The sequence below is a fragment of the Phyllobates terribilis genome, unplaced genomic scaffold, assembly GCF_046119375.1.
Source record: "Phyllobates terribilis strain yellow unplaced genomic scaffold, ASM4611937v1 Scaffold_3__8_contigs__length_932513732, whole genome shotgun sequence".
Lineage (NCBI taxonomy): Eukaryota > Metazoa > Chordata > Amphibia > Anura > Dendrobatidae > Phyllobates > Phyllobates terribilis.
In genome coordinates, this window is record NW_027362763.1 from 523,351,703 (window position 1) to 523,370,693 (window position 18,991).

The 18,991-nt window shown below is 46.0% G+C and overlaps 1 protein-coding gene across 4 annotated transcripts in view; it reads right to left on the bottom strand.

Annotated features, from left to right (window-relative positions):
- The window catches only part of MOXD1 (monooxygenase DBH like 1), a 443,141-nt gene that overhangs the window by 19,113 nt on the left and 405,037 nt on the right, over positions 1–18,991 (bottom strand). For 3 of the 4 annotated variants that reach the window (XM_073673217.1, XM_073673215.1, XM_073673216.1), the window contains one exon: positions 4,096–4,264. In XM_073673217.1, the coding sequence (XP_073529318.1) occupies positions 4,096–4,264 (169 nt within the window). Of the gene's footprint in view, positions 1–3,926; positions 3,948–4,095; positions 4,265–18,991 lie in introns of those variants that run through there. The other variant, XM_073673218.1, reaches the window with a different exon arrangement.

Consider the following 18,991-nt stretch of genomic DNA (forward strand, 5'->3'; position numbering starts at 1 on the left):
TGAAAAAAAATCATTTAGCATATTGGCTTTTTCCTCATCGTCATCCACCATTTCACCCAGACTATTTTTAAGGGGGCCAACACTATCATTTTTTAGTTTTTTACTATTTATATAGTTAAAGAATATTTTGGGGTTATTTTTACTTTCTCTGGCAATGAGTCTCTCTGTCTCAATCTTTGCTGCCTTGATTTGTTTTTTACAGAATTTATTTAATTTTCTATATTCATTTAATGCCTCATCACTACCTACTTGCTTTAGTTCTCTAAATGCTTTCTTTTTGTCACTTATTGCACCCCTTACAGCTCTATTTATCCATAGTGGTTTCTTCCTATTTCTAGCATGTTTATTCCCATAGGGTATACAGTACAGACCAAAAGTTTGGACAAACCTTCTCATTTAAAGATTTTTCTGTATTTTCATGACTTTGAAAATTGTACATTCACACTGAAGGCATCAAAACTATGAATTAACACATGTGGAATTATATACTTTACCAAAAATGTGAAACAACTGAAAATATGTCTAATATTCTAGGTTCTTCAAAGTAGCCACCTTTTGCTTTGATGACTGCTTTGCACACTCTTGGCATTCTCTTGATGAGCTTCAAGAGGTAGTCACGGGAAATGGTTTTCACTTCACAGGTGTGCCCTGTCAGGTTTAATAAGTGTGATTTCTTGCCTTATAAATGGGGTTGGGACCATCAGTTGTGTTGTGCAGAAGTCAGGTGGATACACAGCTGATAGTCCTACTGAATAGACTGTTAGAATTTGTATTATGGCAAGAAAAAAGCAGCTAAGTAAAGAAAAATGAGTGGCCATCATTACTTTAAGAAATGAAGGTCAGTCAGTCTGAAAAATTGGGAAAACTTTGAAAGTGTCCCCAAGTGCAGTTGCAAAAACCATCAAGCTCTACAAAGAAACTGGCTCACATGAGGACCACACCAGGAAAGGAAGACCAAGAGTCACCTCTGCTTCTGAGGATAAGTTTATCCGAGTCACCAGCCTCAGAAATCGCAGGTTAACAGCAGCTCAGATTAGAGACCAGGTCAATGCCACACAGAGTTCTAGCAGCAGACATATTTCTACAACAACTGTCAAGAGGAGACTTTGTGCAGCAGGCCTTCATGGTAAAATAGCTGCTAGGAAACCACTGCTAAGGACAGGCAACAAGCAGAAGAGACTTGTTTGGGCTAAAGAACACAAGGAATGGACATTAGACCAGTGGAAATCTGAGCTTTGGTCTGATGAGTCCAAATTTGAGATCTTTGGTTCCAACCACCGTGTCTTTGTGCAACGCAGAAAAGGTGAACGGATGGACTCTACATGCCTGGTTCCCACCGTGAAGTATGGAGGAGGAGGTGTGATGGTGTGGGGGTGCTTTTCTGGTGACACTGTTGGGGATTTATTCAAAATTGAAGGCATACTGAACCAGCATGGCTACCACAGCATCTTGCAGCGGCATGATATTCCATCCAGTTTGCGTTTAGTTGGACCATCATTTATTTTTCAACAGGACAATGACCCCAAACACACCTCCAGGCTGTGTAAGGGCTATTTGACGAAGTAGTAGAGTGATGGGGTGCTATGCCAGATGACCTGGCCTCCACAGTCACCAGACCTGAACCCAATCGAGATGGTTTGGGGTGAGCTGGACCGCAGAGTGAAGGCAAAAGGGCCAACAAGTGCTAAACATCTCTGGGAACTCCTTCAAGATTGTTGGAAGACCATTTCCGGTGACTACCTCTTGAAGCTCATCAAGAGAATGCCAAGATTGTGCAAAGCAGTCATGAAAGCAAAAGGTGGCTACTTTGAAGAACCTAGAATATAAGACATATTTTCAGTTGTTTCACATTTTTTTGTTAAGTATATAATTCCACATGTGTTAATTCATAGTTTTGATGCCTTCAGTGTGAATGTACAATTTTCATAGTCATAAAAATACAGAAAAATCTTTAAATGAGAAGGTGTGTCCAAACTTTTGGTCTGTACTGTATATTGTGCACAGATCCTATTCAGGATGCTAATAAATGTCTCCCATTTGCTTTGTGTAGCTTTATGTCTCAGGATATCGTCCCAGTTTATTGCACTATCATCTCTCAACCGTTGGAAATTTGCCTACCTGAAGCTTAGTGTCCTTGTAACCCCTCTACTACACATCTTATTAAAGGTTACATGAAAACGTATTATTTTGTGATCACTATTACCCAAGTGACCCCCAACTCGTATATTTGATATGCAGTCTGGCCTGTTGGTGAATATTAGGTCTAGCAGTGCCCCCCTTCTTGTTGGGTCCTGAACCAGTTGTGAAAGGTAATTGTCTCTCATAGTTGTCAAAAAACTATTACCTTTGCTTGAACTACAGGTTTCTGTCCCCCAATGTATTTCAGGGTAGTTGAAGTCCCCCATAATAATGACTTCTCCTTGAGTCGCTGCTTCATCTATTTGCTTTACGAGGATATTCTCCGCTGCTTCCATTATTTTTGGAGACTTATAACAAACCCCTATCAGTAATGTATTATTTTTTCCTCCTCCCCTTAGCTCCACCCACAGGAACTCTACATTTCTATTAGATTCACATATATCCTCCAGCAAGATGGGTTTTAAGGATGATTTTACATATAAACACCACCCCCCCTCACTTGTTTGTTCGGTCATTTCTGAAGAGACTATAGCCTTGTAAATTAACTGCCCAGTCATGGCTCTCATCCAGCCATGTCTCAGATATCCCCACCATGTCATAATTATTTTCCAACAAAATTAATTCTAATTCCTCCATTTTTTTGGTGAGGCTTCTGGCATTAGTGTACATACATTTTATGTATCTCTATACCTCTTACTTTATTGACTGTTCTAACGCCACCCCCAATTTCTCTATTTGTGCCCATGTCACTATCTGCACTATCTTCCCCACCTATAAAATGAATACCCTCCCCCCCAATCCCTAGTTTAAACACTCCTCCAACCTTCTAGCCATTTTCTCCCCCATGCTCTGCTGCATGCTGCATATAAAAACTCTGATTGTGTTACAACTGCTGCACTCAGTAAATTAAGTCATACATCATTGGAATCAGGCTCACTTGCATTACAATATGCTACTCTCAGATTAAATAGCAAAAACCTGCTGACAGATTCCCTTTGAATAGTGTTATCTACTCTAGTAGCTAAATTGTTCCAAATTTTTCATAAAACCCTTTTGCAAAAATAATTTTTATCCAAAAATGCATGCATTTAAGACATTAAGTAAAATATTCCCCGCAGGGTTTCAGAGAAGCCATAATTTGAAGATCTGGCTTGGGACTATAGTTAAAGATGTGACTAGTCCTGTACCACCCCGGGCCAGCTTATTGCCACCTCACTTTAGTTGATTGACAGGTACCTCCTGTGTACATCAAGAGAGACCTGTCAATCAAATAGTGTGGTGAAAGGAGTAGCTGGATAGGGGCTAGTTTTTGAACTATGTTTTCAGCATTTCAGAGAAAGACATACCTTTCTGCAATTGTGCAGCCATACTGATTTATGCTGTCCTTAGTTTTAGCAATATATATTAAGAGACAGGTTCCCTTTCAGTGCACCTGAAGGCTTCTTCATGCAATGTACTGTATGTGTGGACAATGATTTATTCTCACTGCTGTAATGGTGCTCCAATTATGAATGAAATATCTGCCTATGTTTGAGGATGACCCCGGTCTGTTCTAAGCTAATGGCCCCTCTGTGTTTTATAATATTCCCCGCTCCCTGATCAGAAACATGTTACTATGGACATTTTTAGAGTTAGCAGATGTTCACAGCTGCCTAGCTTCTCCACACAGATTCCCATGAAAAAGAAAGCATTATTGATTTCCTGATTACCGGATAGGTAGAGGCAATGAGCCCAGTTACTGGCTGGATGGCATGGGAATGGAAGGTTATGGCCAAGATCTCTTTTTCTGTTGGGTCTTGGCTTTAATTCTGTAATTGCAATAAAGTTCTGTTCATATAATAGCGCACATCTGTTCATACCAAACATTACTTGCATTACTTTCTAGTGATAGCAGCACATTTATGTCCACATCTAACTGACTGATTTATGCTTAATACAGAAAGTGCATTTACTTACACTCCACTCTCCACTTTCATGCTTAGAACATCTGACGTTAATCGGTATTTGTTTTACACGTTCGTTAAAGGAATTTCCTTTCTTCTTAGACCATTGATATGTATTCATGGCCTCTGTAAATGTTAGGTTGTTGTATCGTTTTGGACTCTTGATTATAAAGGGCCATGATCTGCAATGTAAAGCAAAACACATTATGATTTTCCCTATCATTGCTCAGAACATTTCAAGGGTAGAATAGGTACGAAGTTGACCAATCTACGGTATGTACAGTATGTGACAATGTTCATAAATAGAAATATACGGAATTCCAGCATCAAGTTCTTCAATTCAAATCACAAATTTATTAAAGTAGGTATAAAAAAGTTGCAGGTCCTGTAACGGTATAATCTAGCAAATGCATTTCTTACTGCTGTCATAAGTCATTGCTATAGATGTGTGGCGCCCCTGAGGGTTAGGTCGCCACAGAGGTACTGCATCTCACCCAGAGGTGTGGTATCTCACTCTCAGGTAAGGAAGGAGTACAGCTCAGGACCCTAACACCTGCATTCATTACACCACACTTCAGAGGGCAGGGTGAGATTGCTCCTATGGGAGAGCACAGTCCCTGGTCCCTGGCTGGAGTGGGAGGGGGACCTAGTAAGGGGGAACCATGTAGTGGGTGTGGGTGGAGGACTTAGTTAAGGGGAGCACATAGAAGGAAGATATAAGTAGAGACACAATCTTAGATCAGTGTTCAGTCAGAGGAGGAGAAGTGCCAGGAGCAGAGGCTCTGTATGAGCTCTGCTCCAGAGGCGGGCCTGGACAGTGAGGCCCAAGTCTGAGAGGAGAAGGAGAGAAAAGAGGAGAGGGAGCAGAGAGGCTCCAGGAACGGAAGAAGGGACCCTAGGGGTACGGGCCATGCAAAAGGCCACTCGTACGCCTGCATCTACCGGGAGGTGGAGAGGTTAGGCTGTATACAGGGTACTGGATCCCTCAACTAGCAGAAGATTGCACATCTTAACTAGAAACCGGAGGCTGCAGTATTTCATGTCCTGTAGCCAACATTCCATACAAGTCTCACCAGGAAGGTAGCTATATAGGTCCCAGGGGACGGAACAGACGTTGCCCGCCAAGGCCCGCAGATACTGGACTGGGACACTTGGTATGAGGTTCAGGGAGACAGCCAGAGAGAAGACACAGAAGGGGGTCCTGCTAAGTACTCCGGAGATATCTGGGGGTGGACTGAACCCCTCACTGAGTAAACGTAGCACCACGTGGATAGTTATACTGAGCTCTGTAACTTGGACTGCAATAACCGAGAGTAAAGACCCTGGGACTGCACCACCTTGTCTCTGTGCTTCTTGCTGCACCAACACCCCCTGCACTACAACGCCCAGCACAACCACCAACATCCACCCCCTGCCCTGAAGCTAACTCTTCCTGTGGGGAGTCATAACATCCTTGCTGCAATACTACCAGCTGCTTAGGACTGTTCCGCAGCGGCGGCCCTTCCCCCTTGGCCGTATTCCACAGGTGGCGTAGTCGGACTCTTTAATAAAACCTATACACATAATTTCCCTTGGATTGACCGCCCTGGATCACGGACCGGGTCACCGCCACTGTGACTACAACCCCCAGCATCTACCGGCGCGGCACCAGGTACCCCATGGCCCAGGGGGCGCGTCAGAAGCAATGAGTAACAGAAATCGAGCAATGAGAGAGGGCAACTGCTATCACTATGTGGAGAGATATTGATAATAATATTATTGCACTTTCTAATTGCGCGATCTCCTTTGCAGGCGGTCCTCCACATTTTGGTGTTTGTTTGATAAGGAAGAAGAACTGCTCTTCAAGTCTTCACAAAGGGTCATGCGAATATCGCCAGCACCTCCCTCTAGCAAACAGCAGGTATTTATACACCCAGGCAAGGGTGTTAATTAGCAAGAGGAAGGTAGCCGCTGGGTCCTAGAGACACAGCTTCTAAGAAGGTGTCTGTAATGCCAAACAAAGATCTCCTGCAACCAACTGCAGGGTGACTGTCTGTCACTTCTGACACACCCGTGACAGTACTCCCCTCTAGGAGTGGCCTGTGGACACTCAGGACCGGGTTTCTCAGGATAAAAAGTGTGGAATGAACGGACCAACCTGGGAGCGTTCACCTCTGATGCTGAAACCCACATCCTCTTCTCTGGACCATAACCCTTCCAGTGCACCAAGTATTGTAGAGAACGACGTTGGAGATGAGAATCTACAATCCTCGAAATCTGGAACTCCAGATTACCATCAACCATTATTGGGGGCGGTGGTAGAGGTGAGGGCTCAAGAGGTTCCACATACTTCTTGAGTAAGGATCTGTGGAACACGTTGTAGACCTTAAGTGCCTGAGGAAGTTCAAGACGGAACGCTGCTGGGTTAATGATGGAGGTTATTTTATAGGGACCAGAAAACCTTGGTCCCAGCTTCCAAGAAGGAACTTTCAATCTTATATTCTTGGTAGACAACCACACAAAGTCATTCACATTCAGGTCCGGACTGTTATGATAGGCTACAAGCACTAAGGAAAGACAGGAGATCTGTCCCTACAATAGAACTAAGCTAGATTCCTACGATGTAACGGGGAACCTGATCCTGCGATCAGACCCGCTAAAGTCCTCAGCTAGTCTGAACGAAGACCTATAGATGTGAGGGAGGGATCCCTACAAGAACTAGGGACTGGGAGAAAGATGGACACCTCCTAGCAGAAATTGTAGCAGTAAAAAGACAAACACACAACATAGAACATAAAGGTCAAAAGACCTAGCTAAACTGACTGAGAAAGGTTACAAAGCACCTGGCTAGCTTAAGAGTAGAAATTACAATGAAGTCCAGCATGCCAGAAGGGCGGAGCAGGATTAAATAGGCAAAAAGGTCATGTGACCAGAAAAATCGAAAAAACCTTACAGAAGAGTTCTAACAGTACCCCCTCTTCTAAGAGGATCCTCCGGATCCCCTAGGCCCAGGCTTATCCGGAAACCTCTTGTGAAAAGCTCTGACAAGTCTGGAAGCAGAAACATCATCCGCCCTCACCCATGAGTTATTCTCGGGACTGAAACCCTTCCAAGCGACGAGATACTGCAAACTCCCCCTATACCGTCTAGAATTAAGGATGCCGGAAATTTCATATTCCTCGTCCTCCACCACCGGAGGAACAGTGGCAGTGGCGTCTCTATCTGATACATCAGCTTTTTTCAATAGAGAAACATGAAACACCGGATTAATCTTCCAGGAGGTAGGAACCTCCAACCTAACAGCAGATTGGTTAACTACCTGAAGCACCTTAAAGGGCCCTACAAACTTGGGACCCAATTTTTTAGAAGGAATCCTCAACCGCAGATTCTTAGAGGACAACCAAACCATGTCACCAACCGTAAACAAAACCTCTTGACGTTTCCTGTCAAAGTACCTCTTAGATTTTTTGTTAGCCTCCTGAAGATTACCATGCAAATCCGTCCAAACTCTCTCCAAATCACCGGAAAAACTCTCCTCCTCAGGCACAGCCGATACCAATTTGGAGAATGACCCAAAAGACGGATGTCTCCCAGAACAACAAAAAAAAGGCTAACACCCAGCAGAAGAGGATGTATGGTTGTTAAGAGCAAATTCAGCAAGCGGCAGAAACTCAGACCACCCCTCTTGATTGTCTGCCACAAAACAACGCAAGAACTGCTCAACATCCTGATTCTTCCTTTCTGTCTGGCCATTAGACTCAGGATGATATCCAGATGAAAGCGACAAATGAACTCCCAACCTGTCACAAAAGGCACGCCAAAAACGAGCCACGAACTGAGGTCCCCTATCAGAAACAATGTCAGTAGGAACACCATGGAGTCTGACAATTTCCTTGACAAAGGCCTTAGTGAGTGTCTTAGCGCAGGGCAGTTTGATGAAGGGAACCAAGTGACACATCTTGCTAAAACGGTCCACGACCACCCAGATGACCGTGAAGCCCTCAGAGGAGGGAAGGTCAGTAATAAAGTCCATAGCCAGATGTGTCCAAGGTGCACTAGGAACCTCCAGAGGGCAAAGCAACCCCGCAGCAGGAGTATGAGAAGACTTAGATCTAGCACACACAGTACATTGACGCACCCACTTAATGACTTCCTTCTGCCATCCAGGCCACCAAAAACTGCGACCCACAAGTCTCTTGGTCTCAGAAATTCCTGGATGACCTGCCAACCGAGACTCATGACACTCAACAAACAAATCTCTCCTAAATGTCCTAGGCACAAACAACCTCCCATGGGGAGTGTTAGATGGGGCATTCTCCTGTGCTTTAAGAATCTCATCTTCCAAAACGGAGTCCAATGCAGCAATCACAACATCTTCTTGTAAAATGCTCTCCTCCTCCTCAGCACCGACCATGGGAGAAAAGCTGCGAGACAACGCATCAGCTTTAACATTCTTGGTACCCGGGATGTAAGTAACGGAAAAATTAAACCGCGAAAAAAAAGTGCCCACCTAGCCTGACGGGCATTCAAGCGCTTGGCAGTATCAAGATAGATCAGATTTTTATGATCAGTGAAAACCTGAATGGGAAATTCAGCACCTTCCAAGAGATGACGCCAGTGTTCAAATGCGAGTTTAATAGCCAGCAATTCCCGATTACCAATATCGTAATTAAATTCAGTCTCAGAAAATTTTTTTGAAAAAGAGGCACAGGGATGTACTCCATCCTTGTTTTCCTGAGACAACATCGCACTGACCTCCACAGAAGAAGCATCAACCTCAACCAAAAACGGCTTAGTCACATCAGGCTGCATAAGGATGGGGGCAGAGCTGAACCTCTCCTTTAGAAACACAAACGCTTCAATGGCCTCAGTAGTCCACTGAACCGTATTAGCACCTTTCCTGGTGAGATCGGTCAGTGGTTTAACAATAATAGAAAAATTTTTAATGAATTTTCTGTAATAATTGGCGAAACCCAAAAACCTCTGTATCGATTTCAAACCAATAGGCCTAGGCCATTCCTGCACAGCTTGAACTTTCACCGGGTCCATCTCAAAACCCTCGCTGGAGATAATGTAGCCCAAAAAACTAATTCTCTGTACAGCGAACTCACATTTCTCTAGCTTAGCAAAAAGCGAATTGTCAATTAATAACTGTAATACCTCACGTACGCTCCGCCAATGAGACTCCAGCTCAGGCGAATAAATCAAAATGTCATCCAAATACACAACCACATTTTTGCCGATCAAAGGTCTAAGGATGTCATTAATAAGATTCTGAAAAAATGCTTGGGCATTGGTAAGACCAAAAGGTATAACCAGATTCTCAAAATGACCCACAGGAGTGTTAAAAGCAGTCTTCCATTCATCACCCTCCTTCATGCGCAATAAATTGTATGCCCCCCGGAGATCAATTTTAGAGAACCACTTGGCCCCCACTAACTGGTTAAACAAATCAGGAATCAATGGCAGTGGGTAGGGATTACGTACAGTAATTTTATTAATCTCGCGAAAGTCCAGACAAGGAGGTAAACCGCCGTCCTTTTTTTTAACAAAAAAAAATCCAACAGCCACAGGTGACTTAGAGGGTCTGATATGACCGGCGGCCAAGCTCATCTGTATGTATTCCTCCAAAGCCTTTCTCTCAGGAATAGTAAGATTAAATAAACGACTTTTAGGAACAGTCGCTCCAGGGACAAATTCAATGGTACAATCATAGTCTCTATGGGGAGGCAAAATTTGTGACTCCTCCTCAGAAAAAAATTTCCAAAAATCCTGAATAGGCACAGGTAATTCCCCTTTATCCACAGCAGCAATGTGCCCGTTACAACACTTGTCATAACACTTCGGGCTCCAGGACTTAATTTCATTAGTAGACCAATCCAGTACAGGATTGTGCAATTTTAACCAGGGTAACCCCAAAATTACTGGAGAAGGCAAATTATTTAATACTACCAAATCCAAATTTTCTTGGTGAATACCATTAATAGTGAGGGGAAATTCATAAACCTTGTGAGTAACACATTTCAAGGGAGAGCCATCAACAGAAACCACGGCAATAGGGGATGACAAAGGTTTGGGTTTTCATTTAAGTTTTTCCATCAATCACATTCAGAGTAGAACCACAATCCACAAATACCCGAAATTCAATTAATTCTTCCTGAGCTGCAGTAGTAGCAGAAAGAAATACCCCTTTAGTGTTTAAACAGGCTATACGGGCGTAACTGACCTTTTTTTCTTTTTCTTTGTTCATACGAAGCACACAGTTCTTAATGAAATGGTCAGATTTTCCGCAATAAAAGCACAAACCTTCAGAAAACCTGCGGTCTTTTTCCAGAGAGCGGGGTGACATCGCCCCAATCTCCATCGGCTCTCCAATGTCAGTACAGACCCTCTCAAGACTAGGAGCTGACATGGCAAAGGATTTACTCTCATTAACCCTTGCAAGCAGTCTCCTGTCCACCCGTATAGCTAATTGCATTGCCTCCTGCAAGTTTCCAGGTGTAGGATAAGCAATAAGCAGATCCTTAACCCTTTCACCTAGCCCAGCAAGAAACAAACTTTTCAGAGCTGAATCATTCCACCCCACCTGAGCAGACCACCGACGGAAGTGAGTACAATAATTTTCCACATTACCTGATCACTGTCTCAAAAGTCTCAATTCCGTCTCAGCTGATGAGACACGATCAGGATCATCATACAACAACCCCAAAGCAGAAAAAAAACTATCCACTGATCTAAAGCACGGCTCACTAGGTTGGAGAGAAAAGGCCCATCCCTGAGGTTCTTTGCGCAAAAGTGACATTATGAATAGTGTTGAGCCACCCCCGTAGTGTTCGAGTTCGGTTCAGTTCGTCGAACACCCGTGTGTTCGCCGAACTGTTCGTCGAATTGTTCGTCGAACACCTTCGAACACCGTTAAAACCAATGGCAGGCAAACAAAAACATATAGAAACACATAGAAAACACCTTCAAAGGTGTCCAAAAGCTGACAAACTGCTCAGAAGACACAACTAGCACATGGAAAAGTGACAAGTACATATAGTCATGCGAAAAGAAAAGAGGTGGAGGAGTAAAAGGAGGGGGAGACACAGATATAGGCATGTCATGCCCTTCTAAAATCCAAAAAGTGAGAAGCCGACACGTTCAGTCCGCTCCTGCCCGTGCCACCTCCGTGTCGCCGGGTTTGTGCCAGAGCCGCGGTGAACCCTGACGGCCAGCCCCCCTCTCCCAATACTGGTGCCTGTCTGCTGGTGGGTCGAGCGAGCCCCCCTGTGGTGGAGGCAGCTCTAAGCTTTTTAATTTAAATTGTCTCTCTAATTTGAATGAATACACTTTAAATCCATTTACAAGGATCAATTGGAGGGCAAGTCTCATGCCAGCAGCCGCGTAATTCCAGCTCCAGTAGCGTCCACTAAAGCTGCTGCAGTTAAAAAGCTTTTATAAGGATCGAGCTCGGCTGTCCACCGCAAGGCATCCTACTGCCAGTCCCAGCCCCTATGCCTTGGGGTGCCTCCTGATGCTCTTCACTGAGTATCCCGTGGTCCCGAAGCATTTCCTTTGAAAAAATTAAGTGTCCAAACTACAGGTGGTGTAGCTTGCTTAACAGCTGGGATAATCCGCTGACTAGCAGACACTGCTACTAGGCACAAAGTATTTCCTGGGCTAGATGCAGTTAAAAATTTGTAATTAGATACTCTCGTTGGATGCTGAGAAAGCATTCCATAGAGTCTCCTGGCACGCCATATATGATTCTCTTAAAAAGCTTGGGGTAGGGGTCTAGGGGACCCTTTTATAGCCAAAATCACGGCCCTGTATCACAATACGTCACCTAGGCTGAAGATAAATGGAACTGTAGCACCCTGAGTGTCCTGATCCACACTCCATCCTTACCTGAGAGTGAGATATGGGTGAGGTGTGATATCTCACTCTCAGGTAAGGATGGAGTGTGGATCAGGACCCCGACACCTGCATGCATTGCACCACATTGCCGTGGGGCAGGGCGACCAATATTCCCCTGAGATGGGCACGACAGTCACTGACCCTGGCTGGAGTGGGGGGAGGGAACACTGAGGAAGGGGAACCCTGTAGTGCAGGAGCAGGGAGGAAGCAGTTCTTGGGTGCATTGATAAGGGAGTATAAAAGGTGGGCACCATATTAGTTCAGTGCAGAGAAATCTGAGCACAAGTGACAGGGAGCAGGGGCTCTGCATGAGCTCTGCTCCGGAGGCGGGCCTAGTAACACAGGCCCAGGCCTGGAAGAGGGAGAAGGAAGGAAGAGGAGCAGAGAAGGCTCCAGGAACGAGGAACGAAGGGATCCCAGGGTTGCGGATGGGCGAGTCGCCACCGCACGCCCAAATCCACCTGCGTAGAGGGGTCAGGCCAAAGGGGGAGACCGGTCCCCGAAACTAGTGGAGGAGGGAAACGACCCTCAGCTAGAAACCGGAGGCTGTGACATTTTATGTGGCGCAGCCCCTCACTACACCCGCTAGGAAGGCAACACATAGGGTCAGGGAAACTGGTGCCAAGTTTACCAAGAGGAGGCCCGAGGCAGCCGGACAGAAGCGTTGGTAAGAAAGGCCAGACAAAGGACACACAAAGGGGGTCCTGTGAAGCGCTCCAAAGTTATCTGGGAGTTGTCTGAGCCCCTCACCTGGTGAGCACAGTACGACGTGGGCAGCCGTTACCTGCAGACATGGACTGGATAATAAGAACTGTGAGTAAAGGCCCTGGACTGCATCACTGACTCCGTGTCGTTACTGCTGCTGCCCTGCACCATCACCCCCATCCTCCGCATACACTGCCCTGAGGCTATACTCCTGGGGAGTTATGCTACGCTCTGCTGCACCCACAACACCAGCCTCAGCGGTCTGCCCTGGAGCGGCGGTTCACTCTGACCGCAATCCACGGGTGGCGTAGTCGGACATTTAAACATCAAAACCACATAAATAGTTCCGCCACTGGTTTGACCACCCTGAGCCACGGAACCGGGTCGCCGCCACGAAGACTACAACCACCAGCATCCACCAAAAAGGGTCCGGCTCCGGGTGTCCCAAGGCCCAGGGGGTGCGTCAGAACATTTTCATCACCTTTCACAATCACCAATGGGACAAGGCAGGGATGTCCTCTGTCCCCTCTCTTATACATCCTAGTGACGGAGCACCTGCTCTCATCAATTCGCCATAACCCCTATATTAGGTGGATTGAGGTGGGAGGCACCGAGTACAAGTGCTCTCTATTTGCTGATGATGTCCTAGTATATATCACTCAATCACATATATCCATCCATGCTGTTATGGCTGAAATAGATCACTTTGTTACATGGTCAAATTTTAAAATCAATGCAGCGAAGTCTGAGGCCCTCGATGTCTCCCTCCCCAAATCCATATAGGATTCCATCCAGTCCAACTTTCCCTTTGCCTGGCCCTCACAGGGTATCAAATACTTAGGAATTCCTATTCATAGAGACCTCTCCCATCTATGTTATCTTAATTTTGGGCCCTTTATTGAACAACTCCATACAGACCACGGTTGGCAAGTTAGAACTGTAAGATTCACTACGTGAACCACTGGTGTTTTGTGGAAAAGCACATGTACACTGTGTTCCAAATTATTATGCAAAAAGTGTTTAGGAGTGATAAGGGAAGAATTTGTTTGTTTGTCAGTTAAACTCATTGATGGTGATGTGTGTCAGGGCTCTTTATATCACTGTAAGCAATTGCAGACACCTGTGCTAATTAGTTTGGCAGGTGTGTTCAATGAAAGGCAAGACTACTTAAGAAGGCTGTCTCACATTATTAAGCAGCCTACATTTTCTGCCAAAATGGGAAAGAAAAAGGATGTGTCGGCTGCTGAGAAGCAACAAATTGTGGAGTGTTTAGGTCAAGGCATGACTACAATCAACATTGTGCGATGATCAGGATGAAGTGTCTTGGCAATCAAGAAGTATGTAGCTGATTCAGAGTACACACGTGTGCGTGCTGATAAGGGCAAATTGAGGACTCTTTCCTACAGGCAATTACGTGAGGTTAAAAGAGCAGCGGCAAAAAAGCCTTGTCATAGCAGCAGACAAGTTTTTGAAGCTGCTGGTACCTCCAACGTCCCCCGAACAACAAGTTGCAGGGTCCTTCAGAGGTTTGCAGCTGTGCATACGCCATCCTGTCGACCTCCTCTATCCACTTCACACAAGCAGAAACGGCTCCAGTGGGCCAAACATTACATGAAGACTGATTTCAAAACTGTTTTGTTCACGGATGAGTGCCGTGCAGCGCTCGATGGTCCAGATGGATGGAGTGGAGGATGGCTGGTTGATGGACACCCCACGCAAACACGGCTACAGCGCCAACAAGGAGGAGGTGGAGTAATGTTTTGGGCTGGAATCATGGGGAGAGAGATTGTCGGCCCCTTTAGGATCCCTGAAGGCGCTAAAGATGAACTCCATAATGTATGTGGATTTTCTCAAACAGCACTTCCTGCCATGGTTCAAGAAGAAGAACCGTGTATTTCACAGCAAGATCATTTTTTTGCATGATAATGCACCATCTCATGCTGCACATAAAACATCTGCATCTCTGGCTGATATGGGCATAAAAGGGGACAAACTTATGGTGTGACCCCCATGCTCCCCTGACCTCTACCCCATTCAGAACCTCTGGAGCATCATCAAAAGGAGTGTCTATGATGGCGGGAGGCAGTTCACATCTAAGCAACAGCTCTGGGAGGGTATTCTGTCCTCATGCAAAACAATTGAAGCAGAAACCATCCAAAACCTGACAAATTCAATGGACGAGAGAGTTCAGAAGCTCCTTTCGAACAAGGGGTCCTATGTGAAAATGTAACATCACCTAGAATAAAGTTTTGAGTTGAAAACTGTTTGATTTCAGTTTCTAATAACCTGCTAATGCTTATAATTTCAAAAATGACCATTTTTTTGGTCTTTATTAAAATGAAAAGGTTGATCGAAACGTTTGGGGGATCTAAGAGTGTGGCAACCCAGTAGTCATGATTACTTCGAATTCTGACAATATGAGGGTCATGTTGCAGGTAGTGCAGCAAGAAGGCACTTATGTGTCTTGCGCATCTCGGAGCCCCAAAATTATTTTCCGGGCTAGATGCAGCTAAAAATTATTATTAATTTTAAATCTGGTGGAGCTTAGTATAGATGGCCTAATAGGATCAGTGCTGCACACTGCTACAAAGCCCAAATTATTTTCCAGTCAAGATACAGATAAACATGATTAGTAATTTTAAATCTGGTGGAGCTTATTATAGATGGCCTAATAGAATCAGTGCTGCACACTGCTACAAAGCCCAAATTATTTTCCAGCTAAGATACAGATAAACATGATTAGTAATTTGAAAGCTTAAAACGGTTGGTAGGTTGATTTTAACCAATCATCAAGCTTTTACTCTCCCCAGGATGACACAGGGGTAGAAAAGTCGTTTCGGATCCATGATTTGTTCATCTTTATGAACGTGAGTCTGTCTACATTATCAGTGGAGAGCCGCGTGCGCTTATCTGTCAGCACACCACCAGCAGCGCTGAACACACGTTCAGACAGAACGCTGGCTGCGGGGCATGACAAGATCTCCAAGGCGTAAGTGGCTAGCTCCAGCCATTTATCCAGATTGGAAGCCCAAAAAGAGCAAGGGTCCAGTGACACAGTCATGGCTTCAATGTTTACTTGGAGATACTCCTGTACCATCGTCTCTAGGCGTTGACTATGTGTCAGACTTCTTGTCTCCTGTGGCCTTGCAAAGGATGGGCTAAAAAAGTGGTGAAATGATTCCGCAAAATTGATGTTACCAGCAGATACTGTGTTTCTGTTACGGTTTGAGTGCTGAACACTTGACGGTCCCACGATTGGCAAGTTGGAACTGTGAGATTCACTACGTGCACCACTGGTGTTTTGTGGAAAAGCACATGTAAGATTCTGCAACAGTCTCTGCTGATACTCCTGCATGCGTGCATCCCTTTCTATGGCAGGAATAATTTTGGCAAATTTACTTTTGTACCGGGGATCTAACAGTGTGGCAACCCAGTAGTCAGGATTATTTCTAATTTTCATAATTCGAGGGTCATGTTGCAGGTAGTGCAGCAAGAAGGCACTCATGTGTGTTGCGCATCCAGGAGCACCAAGTCCCTGTTGTGTTGGTGGCGAGGTAACAATCATGCTTCCTTCCTCTGTCCTCTCCCCCCAACCTCGCACAACAGAAATGTGATCAAGGTCTCCCTCATCTGATGAGTCTTCCATCAGTTCGTCCTCCACTTCTTCCTGGGCTCCTGCACCTTCCTCACTAGTTTGGCTGCTACCATGCGCCCTGGTAAAACCATCTCCCCCACCCTCACATGCCTGCCGCCTTGGTGCTGCCGACCGTCTGGACCTTGCAGATGTTAGCCCTACCGCATACAACTCCTCTTCCTCTACTTCCTCCACCTCCTCTTGTGCCACCACCTGACTCCGAATTCTGTTTAACATGTGCTCCAGCATGTAAATCACCGGAATAGTCATGCTGATAATGGCATCGTCAGCACTAAACATCTTCGTCGCCATTTCAAAACTGTGCAGAAGGGTGCATAGGTCCCTGATCTGAGACCACTCCTCCAGCGTGATTTGCCCCACCTCTGGATCTCGTTGGCCCAGGCTATACATCAGAACGTATTGCACCAGGGCTTGTCGGTGCTGTCACAGTCGCTGCAACATGTGCAGAGTTGAATTCCACCGGGAAGGCACATCGCATTTTAGCCGGTGAAGTGGCAGGCCCAACGACTTCTGTAGAGATGTAAGTCGCTGAGATGCGGGATGCGAACGGCGGAAGTGAGCACACAGCGACCGTGCCCTCTGCAGAAGGCCATCTAGTCTGGGATAGTGGGCTAAATATTGCTGGACAACCAGGTTCAACACGTGAGCCATACAAGGCACGTGTGTGACATTGCCCCGGCGAAGGGCCGCACCCAGGTTTGCAGCATTGTCGCACACGGCCTTCCCTGGTTTCAGGTCCAGTGGAGACAACCATTCATGAAATTGGTTCTCCAGAGCTGACCACAACTCCTCAGCTGTGTGACTCACATTTCCCAGACATTTCAAAGTAAAAATCGCCTGATGACGTTGAGCCCTACTGCCAACATAGTAAGTAGGTGTGCAGGATCCCTTCTGCGCAGTTAGAAAGCTTGTGGCATGACCAGACAGGCTTTGGGTGCAGGTGGAAGACCGAGAGGAGGTTGAGGAGGCAGAAGCAGTGGAGGAACTTTGACATAAAGAGGATTGACGCACAACTCGTGGGGACGGCAAGACTTGGACAGCAGCCCCTTGTCCTGCTGTCACCATAGTTACCCAGTGCCCAGTCAGCGACATGTAACGCCCCTGTCCATGCCTACTCGTCCAAGTGTCTGTGGTGAAATGCACCCTGTCACACACAGAGTTTCTCAAAGAAGCGGTGATGTTGTGTGCGACATGCTGTTGGAGTGCAGGCACACCTTTCTTTGAGAAGTAGTGCCGACTGGGCATCTGGTACTGGGGCACTGCGACGGACATAAGGTCTCGAAAATCCTCTGTGTCCACCAGGCGGAAAGGCAGCATTTCTGTAGCCAAGAGCTTGCAGATGGTGAAAATCAACCTCTTAGCTTTCTCATGGCTAAGAGGAAATGGTCTTTTACTTGTCCACATCTGAGGGACCGAGGGCTGGCTATTGTGCTTAGACGGGGTTGATAAGGGTGTCCCCGGCAAACTGCCGGTCTGTGAGGAAGATGCAGGCGGACATGTTAGGTTGCCTTGATCCAAAGGTGGTGCTATCGATGTCGGACAGCGCTCAACACCAGCTAGTGTTACCACCTCCAAAGAAAATGATGACCTGCCAATCACGCTGGCTCTTGCGGGTAAAGAGGTGGCAGGTCTGCGCCCCAAAACAGGTGTGACTGCTGTCCCCCCAGTCACAGAGGATGAAGAGGCCGTGGATGCACAAGATATGGCAGACGGTGGTTGGCCCGGCCGGCTAGGCCGCATTGTAGCACACTGAGCTTCCCACTGCAACTTATGCTTCATGTCCATGTGCCGGTTCATGCATGAAGTACTCAAACTATGTATTTTTTGGCCTCTACTTAGCTTTTGCTGACAAATGTTACAAATAACACGAGTTGGGTCATCTTTATCGATCTGAAAAAATGCCCAGGCTATGCAAGGCTTAGCACCCATGCGACCTGAAGAGCCACCACGACTTGTGGTGAGAGGCAGAGTTGTGTTTGAGGATGCAGTTGTTGACGTGCTTCCAGTACTACGTCTCTGTCCAGGAAGGCGCAACCTGACCTCGTCGTCACTAGCATCTTCCTCCACCTCCTCTGCTGACCTCATCTCTTGGCTGACTGTGGGTTGACAGTAAGTGGGATCTCCAACCTCATCATCATCACCCTGTGCGTTATCACACCCGTCGTCCTAAGAGCCAACCTGTTCCTGCCCTGACAAAAAACTAAAGTTGTCGCTCCAATCAGGTATTTTAGTCTCATCATCGTCTTCCTCATTGTCTCCACCAACAGGAGTTACAGTTTGTGAATGAGGGTCTACATTATGGTCAGAACCTTCTGCATCTGGTCCTGGATCCGACTCACAAAGAATCTGGGCATCAGTGCAGATCATTTCGTCGTCTGGATTCACAGAAGCGCTGGAGTCGACCTCTGATTCCCAGGCTATAGTATGAGTAAACTGCTCTGCAGACTCAACCATCTGTTCTACCTCATACTCAGACGGGCAGCTGGAGATTTGGGAGCTGTGAGGAAGCAAGTGCGATTGGGGTGACACCTTTGAGGACTGGAGTATTTGTGATGTTGAAGTTGATGTGGAGGAGAGCCCACTTAAAGGAGCACTTGATATCCGTTGAAGCACCTGCTGTTTTTGTGCCTCATCTGGAATTTGTAGCGATTGGCGTGGCCGTAAGAAAGGG